At 38.5% G+C, this 19,763-nt stretch overlaps 1 protein-coding gene across 5 annotated transcripts in view; it reads left to right on the forward strand.

Annotated features, from left to right (window-relative positions):
• TRMT9B (tRNA methyltransferase 9B (putative)) overlaps nt 1-19,763 on the forward strand; it is a 118,392-nt gene that overhangs the window by 80,128 nt on the left and 18,501 nt on the right. For 4 of the 5 annotated variants that reach the window (XM_048074401.2, XM_048074400.2, XM_013200639.3 and 1 more), the window contains one exon: nt 3,777-3,937. Coding sequence is in view for 1 of the 5 variants with exons in the window: in XM_048074397.2 (XP_047930354.1) it covers nt 11,877-11,905 (29 nt within the window). In the remaining 4 variants the exon portion in view is untranslated. Of the gene's footprint in view, nt 1-3,776; nt 3,938-11,453; nt 11,906-19,763 lie in introns of those variants that run through there. The other variant, XM_048074397.2, reaches the window with a different exon arrangement.

Here is a 19,763-nt window from a genome sequence, read left to right on the forward strand (position 1 = left end):
TTCTTTTGTATATTAACAAAATGTTGGTAATTAAACTGCTAGGGAAAGAATCTGCGAGTATTCTCTTAAAATTTCAGTAAGTTAAAGTTATTGACAATAGAACTAGACAGAGGGCTCCATTCATCGTTTAAAACTTCTATCAAGATGGCAAATCAAATATCTTTTGATATGTGCTTATTGGATTTAGTTTGCTGAAGTCACTTCTCTGAAGTTCCTGGAATGAGAAGGCTAATAAACTGAAATGCTTTGATGTTGCCAAAAGGAACAGCTCTTTAAGCATTAGCCTTGAGAATTTGTGTGGGATGGAATAAAAGACAAAGGGTTATATTTTCTTCATTGTATTTAAATTAGGAATTCTAGGGAGAGAGTCTTCCAATAAAGAGGTGTTACAGTTTTGAAAAGCTGAGAGAAAGAAAAATGAAAATATTTACAAACAAGGCTTTCTTACAAAAAAGAGAAAGCAATAATTGATATATGTGTAATATAAATATATATGTTTCAAATGCTCTCTGACAGACTTTGTACAAAATGTCAAATATTCAAAGATTTTTAAATTATTTGTTTGCCTGATTCCAGGTGGTAAGGAGTTGCTCCTTGTTGCAGAATTTAGCATGATCATCACAAGTATGTGCATAGGTAGAAACGAATGCACCCAGTTCTGTAATATAATTTTATACTTCATGGCTTGTCCTTGGCTGCCTGCTGATTTAAGGCATCCTCTGCTGTGAAGGTACGACTTGTGTAAGAAGATGCAGACAGATGGCGGTGTCAGATATTGTGCCTTGGAGAAGGTGCTGTGGGTGTTACAGGACTGGTAGTTCTCCTCCTAGCTGATGAACTTGTGCTTTTCCTCTGTCGTCTTCCTCTCCATGGAGCCCTGTTATCTCTGGCAGGAGGCTCGGTTAGATATGAGCACTTTCACTTACTTTTCCTTTATGGAAGCAAGGGTAATCAGTGAAGCAACACAACAGTGGCATATTACTGGCCAAACAGTGACCAGGTGGATAAAACTTCCCAGCAGCTGAAATCAAAATTTGCTGGCTGTATCTTCCATTATGAAAATGTTATAAAGGCTACAGTGTTGATTAGAAGGGCATCTCCATGAGTGAAAATCTCGTCCCTATCTCTCCTTATCTTTCATATCCTACAAAATTGGCAGTCTTGATCTGAGAATGGCACTGCTCTCTGGCAATCAGTAATCACCTATCAGGATAATGGTCACTAAGAGCAGAAAATGTTGCATGAAGAATATGCCCACCATCCTCAAACAAGCATTTGTGTTTCAGACCAATAATATTCTCCCTGAGTGAAGCAATTACTTTCAAAACTTGCTACATCTTCTACTCAGAGCCCTGAAAATCCTCAGAAGTAAAACAGAAAACAGAAAACTCCTGGGGCGTGGAGGTATAGTGAAGAAACCTGTTTCCATTTCCTTGTGACTATTCACCTCAGAAATAAGCTGCCTTCATGACCAACCCGTCAGTCATTTTTGATCATAGGATGATCCTATGATCTTGACAACTAGTCTCCTGAAAGGTTCGTTTGCATGCTCTTCCTCCACAAGAGACCCACTTTGTTGCAAGACTCCTGAATAAGGTCACCCAGGCTCGTGGAAAGGCTTTAGAATCTTTAGGATATGTTTAAGAGGGGTGACACACCAAACTTTCCAGTTGTAGTGTTGAATCCAGCTGCTACATCAAGTGGACAATTGGGCTGGGGTGTCCACTAAACTCATCTCCAGCATCAGTTATGAGATTGGGGTGCAAGGGCACAGCAAAATAGGCAAGGCAGAATCATGGGACTTTGACAGATGCTATACCCCTCCTACTAATCATGTGCTTCAGAAGTGGTTCAGATGCTTAGATGATGAGTACAGGTTGAGAATCTGTTTAGAACAGGAAAACAGTGAAATGAACAAGCAAGGCAGGTATAAAAAACAGAAACATTTTATTTCCAACAATACCAAACAGAAACTAGGCAAAATATCATGTCTCTGGGAGAAGAGCACTGATAATTTCTGATGAATATTTCCACTATTATAAATGAACAAAGGCTTTAAAGAAAACTGTGCAGTAATACAAGTGAACTAATAATGCTGCAGTAGAGATGGCTACAATTGTGTTAAAACCCAACAAAAAACACGCTTCCACAAGTATTTAAATTTATATGTATATATGTATATATATATGTTCAGTATATGTAGTATACTGAACAAAGCAAGTCAAGTTTCTAGTTGGGTGTAAGCATTTATTAAGGCAGTGGAAAAATCTCAATGGGCACCTTACATTAGTAGCATGTGCAAACTTGGGGATGGAGTCTGTTCTTGCAATTCTTACCCTGAATCAACAACAACAACAACAAAAAAACACTTTTTTTTTTTTCTGGAAAGGATCGGGCTCATAAATCTAAGCATTCCTATATTTTGTCATCTGATCTGTTTTCTGAACTCTAGCTGAATGAATCTGAGTAGATCTCATATTCACTAAAGAGATCTTAGACACTCAACTGAAGATAGTAAGGCTCAGTCCGGTGGTCTAAGTTTAGTGGTCTAACTTTAATGCCATTTGTGATGACCTTGTGGATCCTGCCAGGCACCCACGGGCTGCTGCTGTACAGTTCCTGCATTGTATTTTCCAGGCTTGTGGGGATATTTCAGGTACACAGGTCCCACTGTGTAGCCACCTACACAGAGATTTCTTAATCTGTGAGGAAATACTTGTAGTGCAACTTGTGTAACTAAACATATCGTCAAACAGATGGCTTGGCATCATCAATATGTCTGATTTAGGGGGAACGGTATAATTGTCCAAGTGTTAGAGCAGGGATGTGCTTATCAGGTTCTAAAAAACTTCACTGTGGGTGCAGAACTAGTGCACAGCCACACGGCAGGTATGACTGCCAGTAGTTAAACTGGTAGAAGCAAACCAAACACTTTTTGTGTAAGCATATCCGGAGGAGGTAAGTGTTGCATTCCGCTAGTAAGACAGTGATGAAATAGCTGTGAGGATAGTGAATGATACATGATCATAATGGTATACAAACAGAAACACACTTTCTATCTGTAGAAAAAAGGAAACTGGAATGTTCTTCTTGCTATGCTGTTCTTCTATGCACAAAGCAATGTCTTTAATCCACCTCCATTTTCTCCACCTGGCTTTCAGCTAACTCATTGCTTTCCGTAAGTGAGCAGCTTTCAGAGCTTTTCGCCTCTCTTTAAGGCCATTAGCAATTGCCTCAGTAGTATCTGCTGCATCTGGAAAGAAAATTCTATTTTATAACAAGACTTACACGGCTTTAGTTTGTGTGGGGTGGTCATGCCTAAGCTCAAACTGAATCAGAGAAGTTACTGCTACTGGAAACAGGGCATAGGAATCTTTTCGAGTAAATGGGACCTAGCTCTACATCTACACTGGCAATGAAGAAAATAAATAAAATCAGGGACCTGGGCTCAACTACTATGCCCCAATTGTACAAACTGTTTAGCTGTTAGCATACTTTCTGCAATATTTTGGTGCATACTGGTTAGGATTTCATAGAATCATCATAGGATCGTTAGGGTTGGAATGTAGCATAGCAGACCACAGTCCTCTAACTTCTGTCCCTCCTGGTTACAGATCAGTCATTTCCCTTCAGATCTTTCTCACAGTTCCTGTCAAAATATAGAGGTGCTAACCTAAAGTGTCCTAGTGCCCAAGAAAAATATTTTAAACATCGGTTTGGTTCAAAGATTTTTGGGGGACTACATTTTAACCACATCTTTCTTTTCCTCATGCCAGGTGCCTTTCTTGTCAATGGTCATTCTCTCCAGGCCTAGAAGCTCCAAGTGAGATCCACAGAGAATCATGTTAACATCCCCTCCTGTCCGGTGGCATTGAGTGTGACAACATTTTGCTTCCAAAAGAGACATCTGAAAGTCCTTAGAAAGTGAGCTGTATGGGTAAGTATAAAATGGCTGACAATTTGAAAGCCTGTTAAAATTCTATTATGCATTTTGGGGGATCTTGCTGGTATTATGAACTAATAGAGACACGGGAAAGTGAACTTATAACTTTAGTAAAATAAAGAAGGTAAATTTTCAAGGTCCCTATCTAGATATAGACTGGGGTGTGTTATCATGGTGCTTACACATGGAATATACACACAGGAAGTTAACACAATACTTCTTTCCTAGCTGTCATGCAGTTTGGACAGAAGGGTCTAACTGGGGTGTGTTGTGTATATTTTCTGCTTCTTGATGATCAGAAGGAATTCAGTGAGACTAACCCCCCTACCACCACTGAAATACATTGATGTATGGGAAAACAGAGCCTAATGCACTGGGCTGAGATGAGCATTTTGGTTTCTTTGTTCCTGACAGTGATAGGATGGGAAGGATAGGAGTCCCAGTGAGTAAGTAGAAAAGAAAGAGGACTCGACACTTCCAGGAAAGTAGTTCTGCTGGGAGCTCAGGGCAGCAGAAGTAGCTAAGGTGTCTGTCATATTTGTAGTACTTCTGGTAGAGAGTTCAGTAGTGAAAGACAGTATTTAAGGCCCAGCGTATTATGAACACTGAAAAAGATGCACATGGTCTTTGTGTAATGGATCTTGGTGTACTGTGAACATTGGGATGCCGTGAAGATGACATCTTTCAGTAGCGTCCACTGTGTAGCTGCATGTTGCTACTACCAGCATGACATATTTGCTCTGGCTCTTCGTGGTGCATGATCCATTGCATGGAGGGGCTGATGGGATGTGCGCTCGTTCCTTGTTCTAAGAACACCTGAAGCTTTTGCACAGCTGTACAGATATTTGTAATGCTTTCATTGAGGTCTTCCCATTTCAGCATGTAAGCAGTGCCATAATCATGGGAGGAAAGCAGTACTTCCAGAAGTCTCTGCATAAGCACCAGTTCTGAGTTCTGGATGATACCTGGCTAGGCAGGCACAAACTGCTGCGGCCACTCCTCAACTCCAAAATTACATGAAGCCAAAACAAATACTGTATGTCATCTCTGCTGGCAATAGATGTGCAGCTCTAGACAACTAAATCAAGCCCTAAATGACTGTGGAACTGCACTGGAGATCAGGTCTGTTGTTATTGTAGACTTAAAATGACCAGTTTCAAAAGATAGATGCAGCACAATACAGTCAGCAATATCTACTGAGTGCACAGTGTAATCCTGCTAGAGTTAATTATGGTGTCTCCTTAAAACCTCAGTGATTTTAATACGTATTGGCTAAAATAATTCTGTAGAACAATTTCCAAATCCATCATGGATGAACTAGCATTTGTTAGTCATACGTGATATTTTCTTGAGGAGGAGAAAATCTGCTTTTCAAAACAATAGAACTATTCTTGAGTGCTTGTAAAAAAGCTATTTGCTTTTTGCAGACAGAATTTTCTTAAAATTGGCCCAGACAGAAGGTCTGTTTATCCCACAAAAATTTTCATAGTCTATGTAAAATCCTTCCAAATTTAGGAAAAGTCTTATATTCATATATGGATATCCAACCTTAAAGTTTATGTACAGTAAAAGAAAAGACAAATGAGTTTTGAGAAAAAAAAAGTGTAAGTCCTTCTTATATTGTTGCCTTGAATCTTGTTGCCATTGCATTAACATTAAGAGGCATGTTTGCAGCTTTTATCCATAAGATTCAAATGGTTGATAATGTAAGTTATTTAATTTCTATCAAAAAATTCTTATATTTTCCTGTTGGAGTGGCACCATGAAGACTGAAGAATTACATCCTAGGCAGTAAGGAGGCAAGTTCTTTTGCACACAGCAGCAGGGGATTACTTCATGTACCAGGCTGGAGTGGTGATCCATTGTGGCTAATATCATTCTCATAATCACCGCAATTTTCTAAATGAAGCAGAAGTAGTAATACAGCTACAGTTAGTGTGATGTCACAGACAACACAGAAAACCTGCTTTAGTTTAATCTTAGGAATTTGTTTGCCTTGTCTGGTCAGTTTTACCAAAGATTGTTTCATAATTTACACTAAACAACTCCAGTGTTTGCTACCAAATAATTTTTAAGACAAGCATCCACTGTTTGCTTTTTGCTTGGTGGATAGTAAAACAAGAACAGACAAATTAGGTAACTGATAAAACACCATCTTTGTTCCCAGTGGTGTATTTGAACAATAACATTCCTCATAAATGCCATAGTGACAGCTTACCAGAAAAGACTTTATTTCTGTCCTGTATAATAGATGCTGGTTTTAAGCAACATTCAAAAACACTTGTTGATGGTTCTGTTTCTGCAGTGTTTCAATCTTCCTCAATATACTAAAACCACACGACAGCTGAGCCACATACACGTATTTCCAAAACGTGAGCATCATGGGCCACACTGTATGTGAAATTGATAGCAGTCATTGTATCTTTCAAACCCAGTAACTCAGTTGTCAAAAGACCCAGATGTATTTTGTTCAAATTCTAACTAGATTTGTAATGCACCTGGTAACCTTTCAGAAACACAGAAATTTTACTTCTGTCAAAATGAGCATTAAGAATACTAATATAGGTCAAGCAGTTTGCTGTTGGTATGAGCAACAGCATAAGTAACCCATAATTTGCATCCAAAATGAATAATGAGTAGCTGCCATTGTATGATTTAAGACTCTCTAAATAAAAAAGAAAGTAATAAGGAAATACAAAAAAAAAAAGGTTATTGAAAAGACAAAAAAAAAGGAACATTACAGCTGAGTTGCTTTTCTTGCTTAGCTGTGATACTGAGACAAGAGAGCAACTGCGGAGGTGAGTGGAGTCTTACATAAAGCACTGGAAAACCTGCAAGTCCTCAGCAGAACAAAGATCCCCTAAATCTCTCCGTAAGCTTAATCAGCAGAGAATACAAAATCTGGTTTCCCGCATCTACTGGGATATCCAGTCAAAAGATTGGCAAGACCCTGTTAATTAAGGTTGTAGAGTAAAATTTGCCACCATACGTACCGTTTTTTTTTCTCTGAATGATGTTTACCCTTTGTTCTAGTCTGCTTAAGTTGTTTCTAGGCTGAAAAGCTAAAACAGTCTGGGATGGAGGTCAGCATCTAGAACATTAAGTTGAGTTCTGGGGCTTTTTCGTGAACTTTTTCTGTGTTTGGGGACAAATAATTTGATCTCCTGTGACATGATGATTGTTAATATATTAATGCAGGACGCAGAGTTTGTTTTCCAAAGAATAGTAGGAGCATTAGAGGCCTGCAACTTCCTTGACCCAGGAAAGGACAAGGATCTGCATCTACTACAGAAGTGCACTTTTCGCTCTCTGTTTGCCTTCTTTTACCTTTATTTTTCTCTGGAACTGAATTTCAGTTCATACTTGAACATTCAGTGAAGTGCATTTTTATTATATGCTTCAATTCAGATCAAAATGTCAAAACACTACAGGAAAGTAATCTTTATTCTTAGCCACACAAATGCAAATGCTTGAAAAGGCTGTCCTTGTGAAATGTCACTTTTTGCAGAGGCAAGGAATTTAAGCAGAGTGTTTTGTCTTGTAAAGAGACTGCCATTGAATAGTAATTAGTCCTTATAAGGTAAATAAATCCAACTCTTCTTCCCTGCCTGCCAAGTAGGATTTTATTGCTTCAGGAAATTGGAATGCAGCTCAGTGTCTGACAACATGCCACCCCAACATCTATGGTGTGGGGACGTCAGCAGTCCTGAAACACTTGTGTTCATCTGTGTCCAGCATAGTTAGGCACAAAATTATTTCATGTTGTTTCTGATTGGCATTGTTATTTTATTAACAAATTCTCTGTCCCTTTGATACCACACACACACATATATATACACAAAACAAAAACAAACAGACAAAAAACACCAGAAAACCCACCCAAACTTCTCAAACTTCTGCTGCTGAAAATTGACATTACAAAACAAGGGAGAGGAAGGATGATACCAAAACAAAATTCAACAAAAAACATGCATCGAAGCAGATGTTCTCAATATGATTGATAAAAAAATTTATTTTCTGTGTTCATTGTTCTTCCAAAATTTTGACTTAACTAGTTCTATAATTGGTTTAAGTCAAAGCTGCAATATGTATGCAGTACAACTTATCGGTGCGTAGATTTTGCACATCCTTACTGTCACTTGGCAATGTTTTCAGCTGATATCAGCGTATTTGATCTATTTATGGATTTGAGGTCTGGAACTGTGCTTCCTGGAAAATACTTAGTAGGTCTTCTTGGGTAAGATAGGACACAGGAAGTGAGGAACTGGCACCTTAAGGAACACTGCATTGTTATGTGTATTTCTTGGATCTACTGTTGCCTTTCATATTAATTTTTTGATTAGTCTCTCTGTAACACCTTTGCAGTTGTATCTTACATCAGTCTCTGAATGTGAAACAAGAAAGGAAATTCTCTTGTGGTCAGTTCTGCTTGCTTTACCTCTTGCAACATCTATATTGAAATCACAAAGACTCGTGCTAGTAAGGTGAACATGAGCTGGCCTGTAAAGCTTGGTTATAATACTTGAGTATTAAATAATGGTACTTAGCACTTATGCAACTTAATGCTTGATAATCTTCAAAGCACTTTACAAATCTTAACTAGTTAATACCCACAGCAACTCTGTGTGGTACGTTATGAAGGCCACACATTGAAAATCTCCCACAATATGAGCTTGCCTGCATACTAAGTATATGTGAAAAAATATCTGCATAGTTATGTCCCTGAAGTCATGAGTGTTTAATTTTACTGGGCTGTAACACAGTTACATGCTCTGCTTTCAATAAATTAGTTCTGCTTTCTTATACTCTGCATTGTGACCCAGCACACAGTATTGCCACAAATTTAATGATATTATTATTATTAAAACTCCTGGAAGCAAACAAGCAGAGAGTCATAATTTTTATCCAAGATATCAAGTTTCTAGTGCTAATGATTGCAAAGAAAACTCACGGGAAAGGGCCAGGAAGCCTCTAAATACTGATGCTCTCAGGACAGTAAGTACCATTTCTGAAAATGTGAGTCTTGTGTTATCGGGATTGACTGGCAAACTTATGCTTATTTTAAAGCTTAAGGGAACTTAAGGCTTCAGAGACTCCTCTTCATTTAGGAAACAGTATACTTTACTAGAACAAATTTTCTTTTAATTTTCATGTGCAAGATAAAGAATATTGGATCGTTATTGCTTTAGTTTCTTTCAGGCCAAAAATTTCCAGTGAAGTGGAAATACTGCTTTTACTCCGCAGCAATAATGCTAACTTACTACATCTGATAATATCACAAATGCCATTGGTTCCAGTCTTCGTTAGATCTACTGGAAAACTCTTTTAAACAACATTACGATTTGAAGATAACATTATAATTTTGTGTGAAGGCCAAATACACCTGCCAAAGGTGTAAGTTATTAGCTTGTGGCTGCATGTCAAGTATCTCAATTAAAAGTAAGCCTCTGAAAAGTGAAAAGCCTTTGTAATGCCTAGCACAGAAAGGAAACAATGGCTTTCATTGTCAAGGCCTAATGGCAAGAGAGCCAGATATCAACTGATTATCAATATAGCTGTCAACTGACTATTTGTTGATATCAACATCTTGTCACAAATTAAAACAAAAGTTCAGCAATTTGTCAGGATGTCTACTGAGTCAATGTGACATTATTTATAAATACAGTGTGATCCTTCCCCTCAAAGACAGCAGGGAGCTGAATGCCTTCCTTTTGCTTTCATCTACAACTGTCTCTGTCTGTAAAGCTGGTAATTTGAGAGCTGGTACCTTGGAAGAAAGCAGTTCTATGATAATGTGTAGACTGACCTCAATTCCTTATTTTCCTTCTGCTCCAGCCTGTAAACTTTTATTTGTTTTCCACTCTGTTTCTTCCTCCCTCTGTTCTCCTTCCTTTTGTCTTCATTTCTTTTTCTGCCTTTGGAGAAAAATGACAAGTAACCTTTGAAGGAATAATTAGCAATCTCTGAGACCCCAAAGTAAAAATTGTTGCCTGATTCTCTAGTAAAGTGCTTAACTAAGGGTAAGACTTTCAGGCAGATGAGGCAAAGAGACATTTCCACATGAGAGATGACAAGGGATGAGCAGAAAAGAGACCCTAGAAAGCAAAGGAATAAATGGATGGAACACAGGAGGAGGCCTAATTAGCCAGTCTCACATGCTTGCCACTACATATTTTCAAATGCTCCAAATGGAGCCTGGTGTTCTGCAGACAAGCTCATAATTAAGTACAGAGTTGCAATGCACATGCACAAGAGGTCTGAATTAAGGTTTTATGGGTAGCCTTCTGGCTTTCCTGACCTTTGGCCACTTAATTTAGTGACCTAAATCTTTTTTAATATAGAAAAAAATGATTTTGATGAGATCTTGTAACTGTTTAGGGAGGAGGGGTTGTTAAGGAGTACAATTTCTTGTACAATTATAGATGCCTACTACTTCGAAGGAAAAAGTATTCTATTTTTATTCCGCATATATTTGTGTACTATGCTGAGTCCATAATACCTGTGTGCTTCTTTTTCTTTTTTTTTTTCTTTTTTTTTTTTCCTAAAGTGCATTAAGCTACATGACTAACATCTAATTCAAATGCATCAGAAGCAGGAAGTCTGCCAGAGAGTCTATAGGACCAGCAGATAATCATGGTTTTAAAGAGTGCCCAGAAAAGATAAGATCCTGAGGGGAAAGGATGCATGAATTCACTATGGAGGAGTTTTAGGAAAGTCTACATCAGAATCTTTTTCTAAGAGGCAGTTTTTTTCAGACCGAAGAGGTTTTAAAACCAGTAAATAATTATGTCAATATATTACATGGACCAAATTGTATTCACACTTGAGGAATTTTTAGGAAACTTGGGCATGAATTTACTGGAGGTACTGAACTATGTGGCCTTTTCCTGAAATCAGCTGTGGTACCTGAAAGCAGAAATACAACAAATATGATGGCATCTTGCAAAAAGGGCCTCTGAGGGAACTGGGGAATGGCAGACCCTAATTTGTCCATACCAGTCAGTTTAGCTGACACTGCATTACAGGATAACATTAGCAGGCATGGAACAACAGGGTGCAAGTCAACACAATCTTTGTAAAGGACAGTCATGCCTTATAAATCAGTCAAAGCTCTTTGGAGGAGTTAAGTAGGTTAACTGTGATTTAGCTGATTGCCCTGACTGTTGAATATCTTAATAACAGAGACCATGAACTTAAAGGTTTCTCTGTGGCTTTGGTATATTGAATAGAATATTAGCTTCATATGTCTTCAGTGTAGTTTTTCTCAGCTTTTTCTTATACTCTTCAACTGCTAGTGTTGTTTTCTGGTTCAGGTGGGCTTGTCAAAATAAAATAATACTTCAGTGCCTTCGGTACTTGGTGTGGTGCTGCGCCATGTACCCTGCCTGTAAGAGTGGCTCATATTATTTTTGTGCTCCTCCCTCTATATTCATCCGTAACCTCTTATACAGAAATGATAAGTTCCCGGGACAGGTCTAGCTGTTTGCCTTGTAGTATTAAAACTATTGGGATGCTGGGCACGGGGCTGGATGTGGCTAAATATCTGAAAGTATGGACCCAACCTGCCATTTTTCAACTCCTGAAACAGGCATCGGTGCCGGGAATGACTCTCGGGATGGGAAAACCTTGAGGGCACTCGGAAAGGTTACCCCGAGCTTAACCTTTACCCCAGCAAGGGCTGATGGCGTGTTATCCCCGGGCGGCTTCCCCCCGTCCCCACCTCCCTCTCCATCAGCACCACCCTCCTCTGTGCCTCTGCAGGAAGGCGCCTGGGAGATGAGACCGTAAAGAGAAGAGTTAATATCTGTTATGCCGGGGGAGGGCGGGGAAGGGGGAGCGGGGCCGTGCCGGGGGAGAGAACCGGGGCTCCCCCAAACCCCCCCGGCCCGGCACGGCTCGGCCCGGCCCGGCCAAGCGCCGCCTCCGCGGCGGGATGCAGCCGCCGCCGCCCCGCGGGTGCAGGTAAGGAGCCGGTGTGGGGGGGGGGATGCTCGGAGCACGGAGGGCAGCCCCCCCCCTCCATCCCCACAGAGGCTGGCCTCGGGGTAGGAGAAAAGGGAGGATGAGGGGACCAAATAATAATAATAAAATATATTAAAAAAAATAAATAAGAAAATAGCGCCCCGATTGCTGGCATCTCAGGTTTGGGGCGTTGAGGTGGTCCTCTTAAAACGCTGCCTGCCGAGCAGCTGGCCCACCCCGGGACGGAAGGGTTTCGAGATTTAACTTACCCCCCCTCATCCTCCATCCTCCCCATTTTAACTGAGTGGGGCCGTGGCTTGCAGTCAGTGCTAGGATCTAGCACGGCTGCTGGCGCTGAATTTGGCAGCAGCAGTTGGGAAGGGTAGTTTTCAGGAGACGTGCGGGGAATTTGCAACAGAAATAATAAGTTTCTCTGTGGTTGCCTGGTTAATTAAAAATGAAGTATGCACTGCGAATTGGCAAACAGTCCTAAGCAATGATCTCGAGCAATCCTGAGTCTTAATAGTTTATCGTATTCTCTTCTCCCATAATATTGGAAATACCTAAGCATTGCCTTTGTAAACCCACGAAGAGCCCTTAGTGTTGTTCACCGTTTAAAGAATGTTTGTAAAGGGATTTTCATCTGCACCGAATGCCAGTGGGAGCAGCCAGTGCTCCGGGAGTCAGGTCATCCGCTCCTTTTCTTGTGCAAAGAAAGCAGGAGCAGAATTATTCCAACAATACTGCTGCGTTGTTGTAGAGCACGGCATGCCATTCCCTGCTGGTACAGTTGTTCGGGTGATGTGTGCTTCTGGAGTTGATGATTTTGAGCAGAAACTTGAGAAAGAGAGAGGAAAAACATGGAGCAGTCTCTGCATCATCAACCAAAAAGGTCCTCTTGGGACTTTTTAATGCCCCGTAATGGAGCCCATGGGGGGATCGGGTTTCATTTTTGTAATTTATTTTCAGTCTAGTATATCGATATATTTATTTCAGTCATATATGCTATTTACAGAGCGCCTCTTTGAAGCAGTGCAATTTTATTTACTGTCTCCTTTCTCACATCATGATTTTGCAATGGATTGCACACAGATATTTCAGTGGTGCTGCTGCTGTGTAATTTATGGAGATGTGCATTTTGGGCAAATTAGATACATGTAGGTAGCTGCGGCTGTGCAGTTTATTGCCTCTGGCAAGGAGACCTTCAAAAGGATAAAATATTTTTGGATATATATATAATGCTAAACTGAACTGGCTGAGAAGAAAAAAATACAAATAACTCTTCCTCATTTTCAACATTTTTCTGAGATAAAACAAACATAAATCCACAAATGAGGTTATAAAGTCAGTTCGGAGTTTGAAATCAGCCCTTGTGTGAAGGGACAGATGACAAACACTTCCCATGCAAACATTCTGGTTTGCAGGTATTCTGCCATCCGTTCTGGATGGATGAACCAGAAGAATATGGGACGGCACAAACAGCATAAGGCTCAGTCCTGCAAAAAGTTGCGTGCACATTCCTACCTTTAGCTATTATTAACAGGCTACCTGAGGTCAGTGAGATGATTTACAGTGCATGAGGTTAAGCAGATATCCGTGTCTGCAGTACCAGGACCTACATGGACACGTTTATAAGTAATGATAGATACAGAATAACCCAGTGTGGCTGAAAACCATGGCTGGAGGTCTGTATGGTTCTTTAATTTGTAAAGATTTAAGACACTGAAAAAGTCCTTCTGACTTTTATATGCTTATGGAATAATTTTCAATCATTTTTAAAATGAAAAATGAACTCCTTTTGTTTAGAAGTGCTTAACAGTGGAGACACTGGTTCTTCATAAAACTTAATGTATGTTCCTCCATAAAAGGAGATGGAAATATAAAATGAATTACTGGGGAAAAAAAAAAAAAGAAGTCTAACTATTGAAAAAGAAAATTAATATTTGCACCATAACTTTATGTCATTGACTAAAATTCATGGACACAGAGTCCTGCCTGGTTTTTTTTTTCCGTTAAAGTTTCGACATAATACAATTGGGCTAAAGGCACTGTATATTTTGGTTTCTGTTTAGCTATTGAAAAATATTTCATTTTGAAGAAAACTTTGCATTCAGATCTGCATGTAATCATTTCAGAAAAATAAATTATTTATGGACCAAAGTTCTTGTAAGAAAATATTTCTAGTGGTGTTCTAGATGATGATTTTTGTAGATATTAACTCTTCTTCTCTGTCATAAAATAATTTCAAAAAAAATATGTTTTTAAGAAAAATAGGATCATTTGCATCTAGAAAGACAAATGATATTCAAATATTTTCCTAATGGAGAATTTTAGTATTGTGTATATGAAATTTCAGCTCCCTCAGGGATCACCACAGTTTTTCCTTTCCATGCTGAATGGGAAAAAATTGCTTTGTGTAAATGCATTTTTTTACATTAGAATAGAAGGCTTAGAAATACCAAGCTCTGTAAAAAGGTATCACTCATACTGTAAGGCATTTAAAATGGAACAATCTTCCACAAAAACTCTGGTGATTTATGGAAATGAAGGATCTCATCTAAGGATTTTGCATGCTGGGATGTTAAGCCTTCACACTTCCCAGTCTCCTACAGCTTCTACTAGAAGAACCTGTGTCTGTGACACTGGCCAGACACCTTACGGGGCGTTACACCTTGACCTTACAGTAACAACAGAACACAAATTTTCTTCCTATGGGCCTACCTCTGAGTCCTGATAGGATTACTCTTCTATCTTCAGATGTCTTTGTCCACTACATAAGCACCCAAATACTATTAGATTGTACTTAAGGTACTCTTTTATCTTGGAGCACTAGCCTTAAACTCATAAATGACACTTTTTCTTTTTCAAGAAAGCAAATATAAGCACATGACTTCCTAACAGTTAGAAAGAAAGAAAGAAAGAAAAAAAGCTAATCAGTCAGATTTTTGAGCACTGTAGAATAACAAAAGTGTGATGCTGCCTTTGCTCTCATTCTGATGGTCATCAATTAAGGCTAACTTAATACCTAAAGCTTTTTCTGCTATAAGAAACTATATATAGACAATGTAATGAATACTGAATACATTTGTTTACTGAATACAAATATGGATATTTTAAGATACGAAATCATATAGTCAGTTATAATTAGCGAGCAATAATCAGGAGTAATTTATTTAAAAAAAAATCAAGAGAATCCACTTAGTAGTTCTGTAATTACTGTAATTAATTAGGCAATATTTTATATTTAATTTTAGGATCAAAGGTAACCAACCATTGATGGCCTTAATTTGAGATCCTAGCTGGTAATGTGCTGCTTATCTTTCTGTCTCTAAGATACTAGGTTTCAGCAGAACAAGTATCTCCAAGTAATTGAATGTCTTAAATCAGTTTGTAAATTGTTTTAATTTGGGAGGCTTTGTGTGTAGCACCAAGTACAGTTTAAATACCAACAGTGATGAACATTATGGACAGGAAGAAATGGAGAATTATGCTGCATAAATTAAAACTAATCCATCTGGAAATACTACTCTAAATGCAAACCCAGAGTGTGCAGAAACAGAAGGAATTTAGAAGGCTATAATTCCAGAATTGTGGGATGACATTAGGAAATCAAATCTTTCTGTGAATGCAGTTTAGCATGAAGAATGGAAACATATGGATAGGATACAGAGAATGACAACAATACTCAGAAATGACCACCTAGATTGATTCATCAGGAAGAGTGAAAAGTATTAAATATTTAATGCCTGGTTAACTCCTGGTAAATAACGGAGAGAAGACAAGATAACTGTTTACAAGTATTTGAGAGATACAGTGACCAGGAAGAGAAAATAGTTATATTTAAAGCTTAGAAGTAGTGTAGCATGACCGGGGGAGTGAGATACTGATGCAGAGCTCTTAGGAAACAAACAAACCAACTGTAACTCAAGAGGAAATTAGTTTAATATCTTTACTAATTTAGTTGGAAAAACAACCCCTGTGTTAAAGAGTAATAAACATTGTGAAGCATCCTTTCAACCTTTCATTTTTGTTTTTCTACAGCAGTTAACTGAAATCTTGCTTATAACTTGAAAAATTCAAGTTTTATACTTGCAAATATCAGAAATTATAGACACACGGAGTCACAGAGCTAGATGTTGGGGCATTGTGTCTCTCCCCCAAAGCTGCATCTATTATATCAATGTATTTCCTGACAGGTCCTTAACTAACTTATGTTTTTAAGACCTCATTGATGGAGGCACCATGGCCCACCCAATTCAGAATCATTTCCAGTGAGTTTCAATCCTTTTATCTTATTTGTATTTTCCTTGCTGTAGTTTAAGCGCACTATATTTCATCTACCCTTTGTTGTGAAGAACAGATTATTCCCTTCCCTCTTTGAAATAGTCCTTCTTGTATGAGAAGATGGTTTTATGTTCTCCTTTGTTCTCTTTTGTTCTGAACAAACAATTTAAAGCGACTGTCTTCCCCAGAGGTTTAATTGATTTCTGATCTCTTAGGGATTTACAATGATCTCTGATCCTTGTTCTCTTCTGCAGTATTTCCGATGATTCCACATTGTTCTTGCTCAAAATTGGACATAATACTCAAAGTGATACATCAGCAGTGCTAAATGTAGTAGAAGGGTTATTTTATGTAACTTGCAAGTATCTGCCCTCTTTCTGTGTGTTCTGCGTGCTAGTATTTTTTTTCTTTTTCTTTTTTTTTTTCTTTTTGCAACAGTATGTTGCAGAAAACACCATAACACTATTGCATGCATGGTGCTAAATCTGTGAAATGTCATAGTGCCTAGATCCACTTCTGTAGATCTGCTGCCAGTCTTTCCTTCCTGCCTCCCTTAGCCTTCGTTTTTGCAGTTGATTATTCTTATCTAAATGGAATACTTTGCTTTCATCTTTCTCAGTCTGTCAAAACACTTGAATTCTATCTAGTACTGTCACCCAATCCATTTGAACCCCCATCAGTTTGGTCCATCTGCAGATGGGATGCTACTCTAATCCACCATGCAAAGAAATTACTGAGCAGTATTCAAAACACACTCCTGAACAGATTTGCTCAGGGTATCCTTCCAGTGTAATACTGAATTGTTGGTAACTACACTCCAAATACTCTCTTCCAACCAGTATCAAAGTATACCGCAATTTAATCTAAACCAACTGTGCCTAATTTTTTTATGAGAATGTCATGAAACCAGGGACTTGCACCCATTGCTCACAGTCTCTCAAAACTAATTTCTGGTGGCTCCAAGACTGGCTAATCTGAGGTTGGTGCAACCAATTCCCTAGGTACTGTTTATTACGCTAGTTGTTTTCAAAACCCAGTTTTCAAAACCCCAAACTTGTTTTAGAAGCTCAAACCTATTCTTTTCCCATTCAAACCTAAGTTCTTTTCCCTTTGTCACTGTTGTTAACAGTATTAATTTATTGTCAATAATTGACCTGGAAAATGAAGATGAAGAATAAAGGATACTAAATACTTTGGCCTTCTTGGCATCCCTTATTATTAGATTTTTCATCCTGCTAAGTAGTAGACCAAATCTTTCCAGGTCCTCCTTTCTTTTCTAATGTCTGTACAGAGAACTTCTCATTACTCTTTGTCTTCTGTGACAGTTAGTTTCTCATTCTAGGCCTTAGCTTTTTCATTTTTTTCATATGTATGTTATTCAATACTCATTAATTTTCATTAATTTCCACATTTTGTATGATTTTGCTTGTATCTTTCATTATACTCATAAGACTAATGGACTCTTATTTCATGATCTTCATTCAAGTTGCCTTCTACCTCCACATTCACAATATTCCTTCCCATGTTTCAGACAATTCTGGGAGAAAAAATCCTTTTTATTGCTTCTTCATTTCGTGTAAGACAAAGTTACATAATTTGTCTTCAAGAACTGGTTGGATGTTAGGCTTTGTGGCTTTATGTTGGTCTTTTACAGTATTGGTCTTTTACTGTATTTTACAGTTTACAATATATACATTGATTAATAGACTTAAAAGTGTGCATTATACAAGTTACTTTATTGGTTGTTTGCAAAAATACTCTTCAGTCCAGTGTTTATTATCACAGGAGAGAGAACTGGTGTACTTCTGTTTCATAGACAGCCCTGGGCTGAGATATATCCACAAAGAAAGAAAGATTACAAGGCAATTTGCATTTACCTTCAAAATCAGTAAAAAAAAATACAAGCTCAGAACATCATACACTTTCCTGCAAAATTACAGTGAAGTGAAAATGCTTCCAAGTTTTGCTTTCCAAGCTGTAATTCTATTACCTCTCTTACCTCTGCTTTAACCTTCTCCTACATGCTGTTCCCCTTACTGTGGTCTGTGCCTGCGGAAAAGCTGGAAGCAGTGCTTGGATTGTCCTAGGCAAGAGGGACTGTGTTCTCTCCAGCTGGGGAGTGGGTTGTGTGCTGATGTGCCCTGGAAGGTCTGAAGATACGCATCAGTGCAAATATAGCAAAAGGGATTTGGGATCCCAGTAGGAACGCACCTCCCTGGCTGGAAGCTGGGGTATGCATTTTCCTGTGGTAGTAAAGATGAACAGACACTTAATGGGATTTTTGCATGAGTCTGCTCCTTCTTTCAGTGTTTTTAAATGGCAAAAGGTTCATGTTTGTGCATTGTCATCTCCACTGAATGTTACCTATCTACAGAATAGTTTATACTTAGTGAAATAAATCTGCTTATGATGCAGCCTTTCAGCTATGTACATTATGACCCTAAATGCAAAAGTGCAAGGGGAATATTAAATGAATAACTGATCTAAGAATAAGATGTGCAGTGAACAGTGCTAAGTCTTGACTGGAGAATAAACTGACAGAAAATAAATGTGATAGTGAAAGGTTGTCATTTTCAGTAACCTGAGCTTGAACCATAAACTTTTCTTTAGTCCAAGATCCTGAAAGAACAGCCTGTATGCTTTCAATCTTTCATTAAGGCAAGATTCTGTCAATTTTTCAGTAAAAGAAAGTATAATGATAGTAACTTTATTTCAAATAATGATGTTATTTTAAATTCTAGGTTCACGTTGAGCATTTTGAATAACAGTGAGTCTTGGTAAGCTTGGCTCTTTGTTTTTCACTTCAGAGTTTGCCATATTTTACTGGAGCAATGCTTCTGAATTAGAGCTTTAGTTCAGCAAGGTTTTAGATATATTGTATGGACTTCCCCTTGCTCTCATTTCAGGTTGTGTATTTTTGTGGGATTGTTACAGTTCATGCATGGGTGAAATTAATTGCCAGATTTGTTATCCTTATGTAAGAAAACTCCTACTGTATCCTTTTGCTTAACTTGAATTGCAGCTAGTTTAACTATTCACAGCAGGATTCCTAATACTCTGTTTCATTATCCTTTATTTACTGGTAAAGTTTTTTTACATAATGATTCGCATCTGGAATCATACCCCTATTTGTTGCTTTTATTAATGAAATAGAGCACTGTCAACCAGAACAGATATTGTCAGTGTGATTTATAAATTTGTATTTGCTTGGAAAAAAAGCTATAGTTTATAGGTGACCATTACAGCTGTACACATAGCTACTTATTTTTAAGTGAAAAGACTGGTAGGTCTTAAGCAAACTGTAAGTGAACTAGAAGTATTGCTCACTGTATAGACTTTACATTGCTCACTGTATGTTATCCCCATTCCATAGGTGAAGGTAGAGAAAGCAATAGGACTACCTCACTTTTTACCTAGCTGTTAGTATTGGCTATACTGGTTTTGGAAAGGGGTCTGAGGGTTTTGGTCAACAGCAGTTGAACACGAGCCAGCAGTGTGTCCTGGCATCCAGGAGGGCCAACCGACCCTGGGGTGCATCAGGACCAGCACTGGCAGTCAGGAAAGGGAAGGGATT

Source organism: Anser cygnoides, chromosome 4, assembly GCF_040182565.1.
Source record: "Anser cygnoides isolate HZ-2024a breed goose chromosome 4, Taihu_goose_T2T_genome, whole genome shotgun sequence".
NCBI lineage: Eukaryota > Metazoa > Chordata > Aves > Anseriformes > Anatidae > Anser > Anser cygnoides.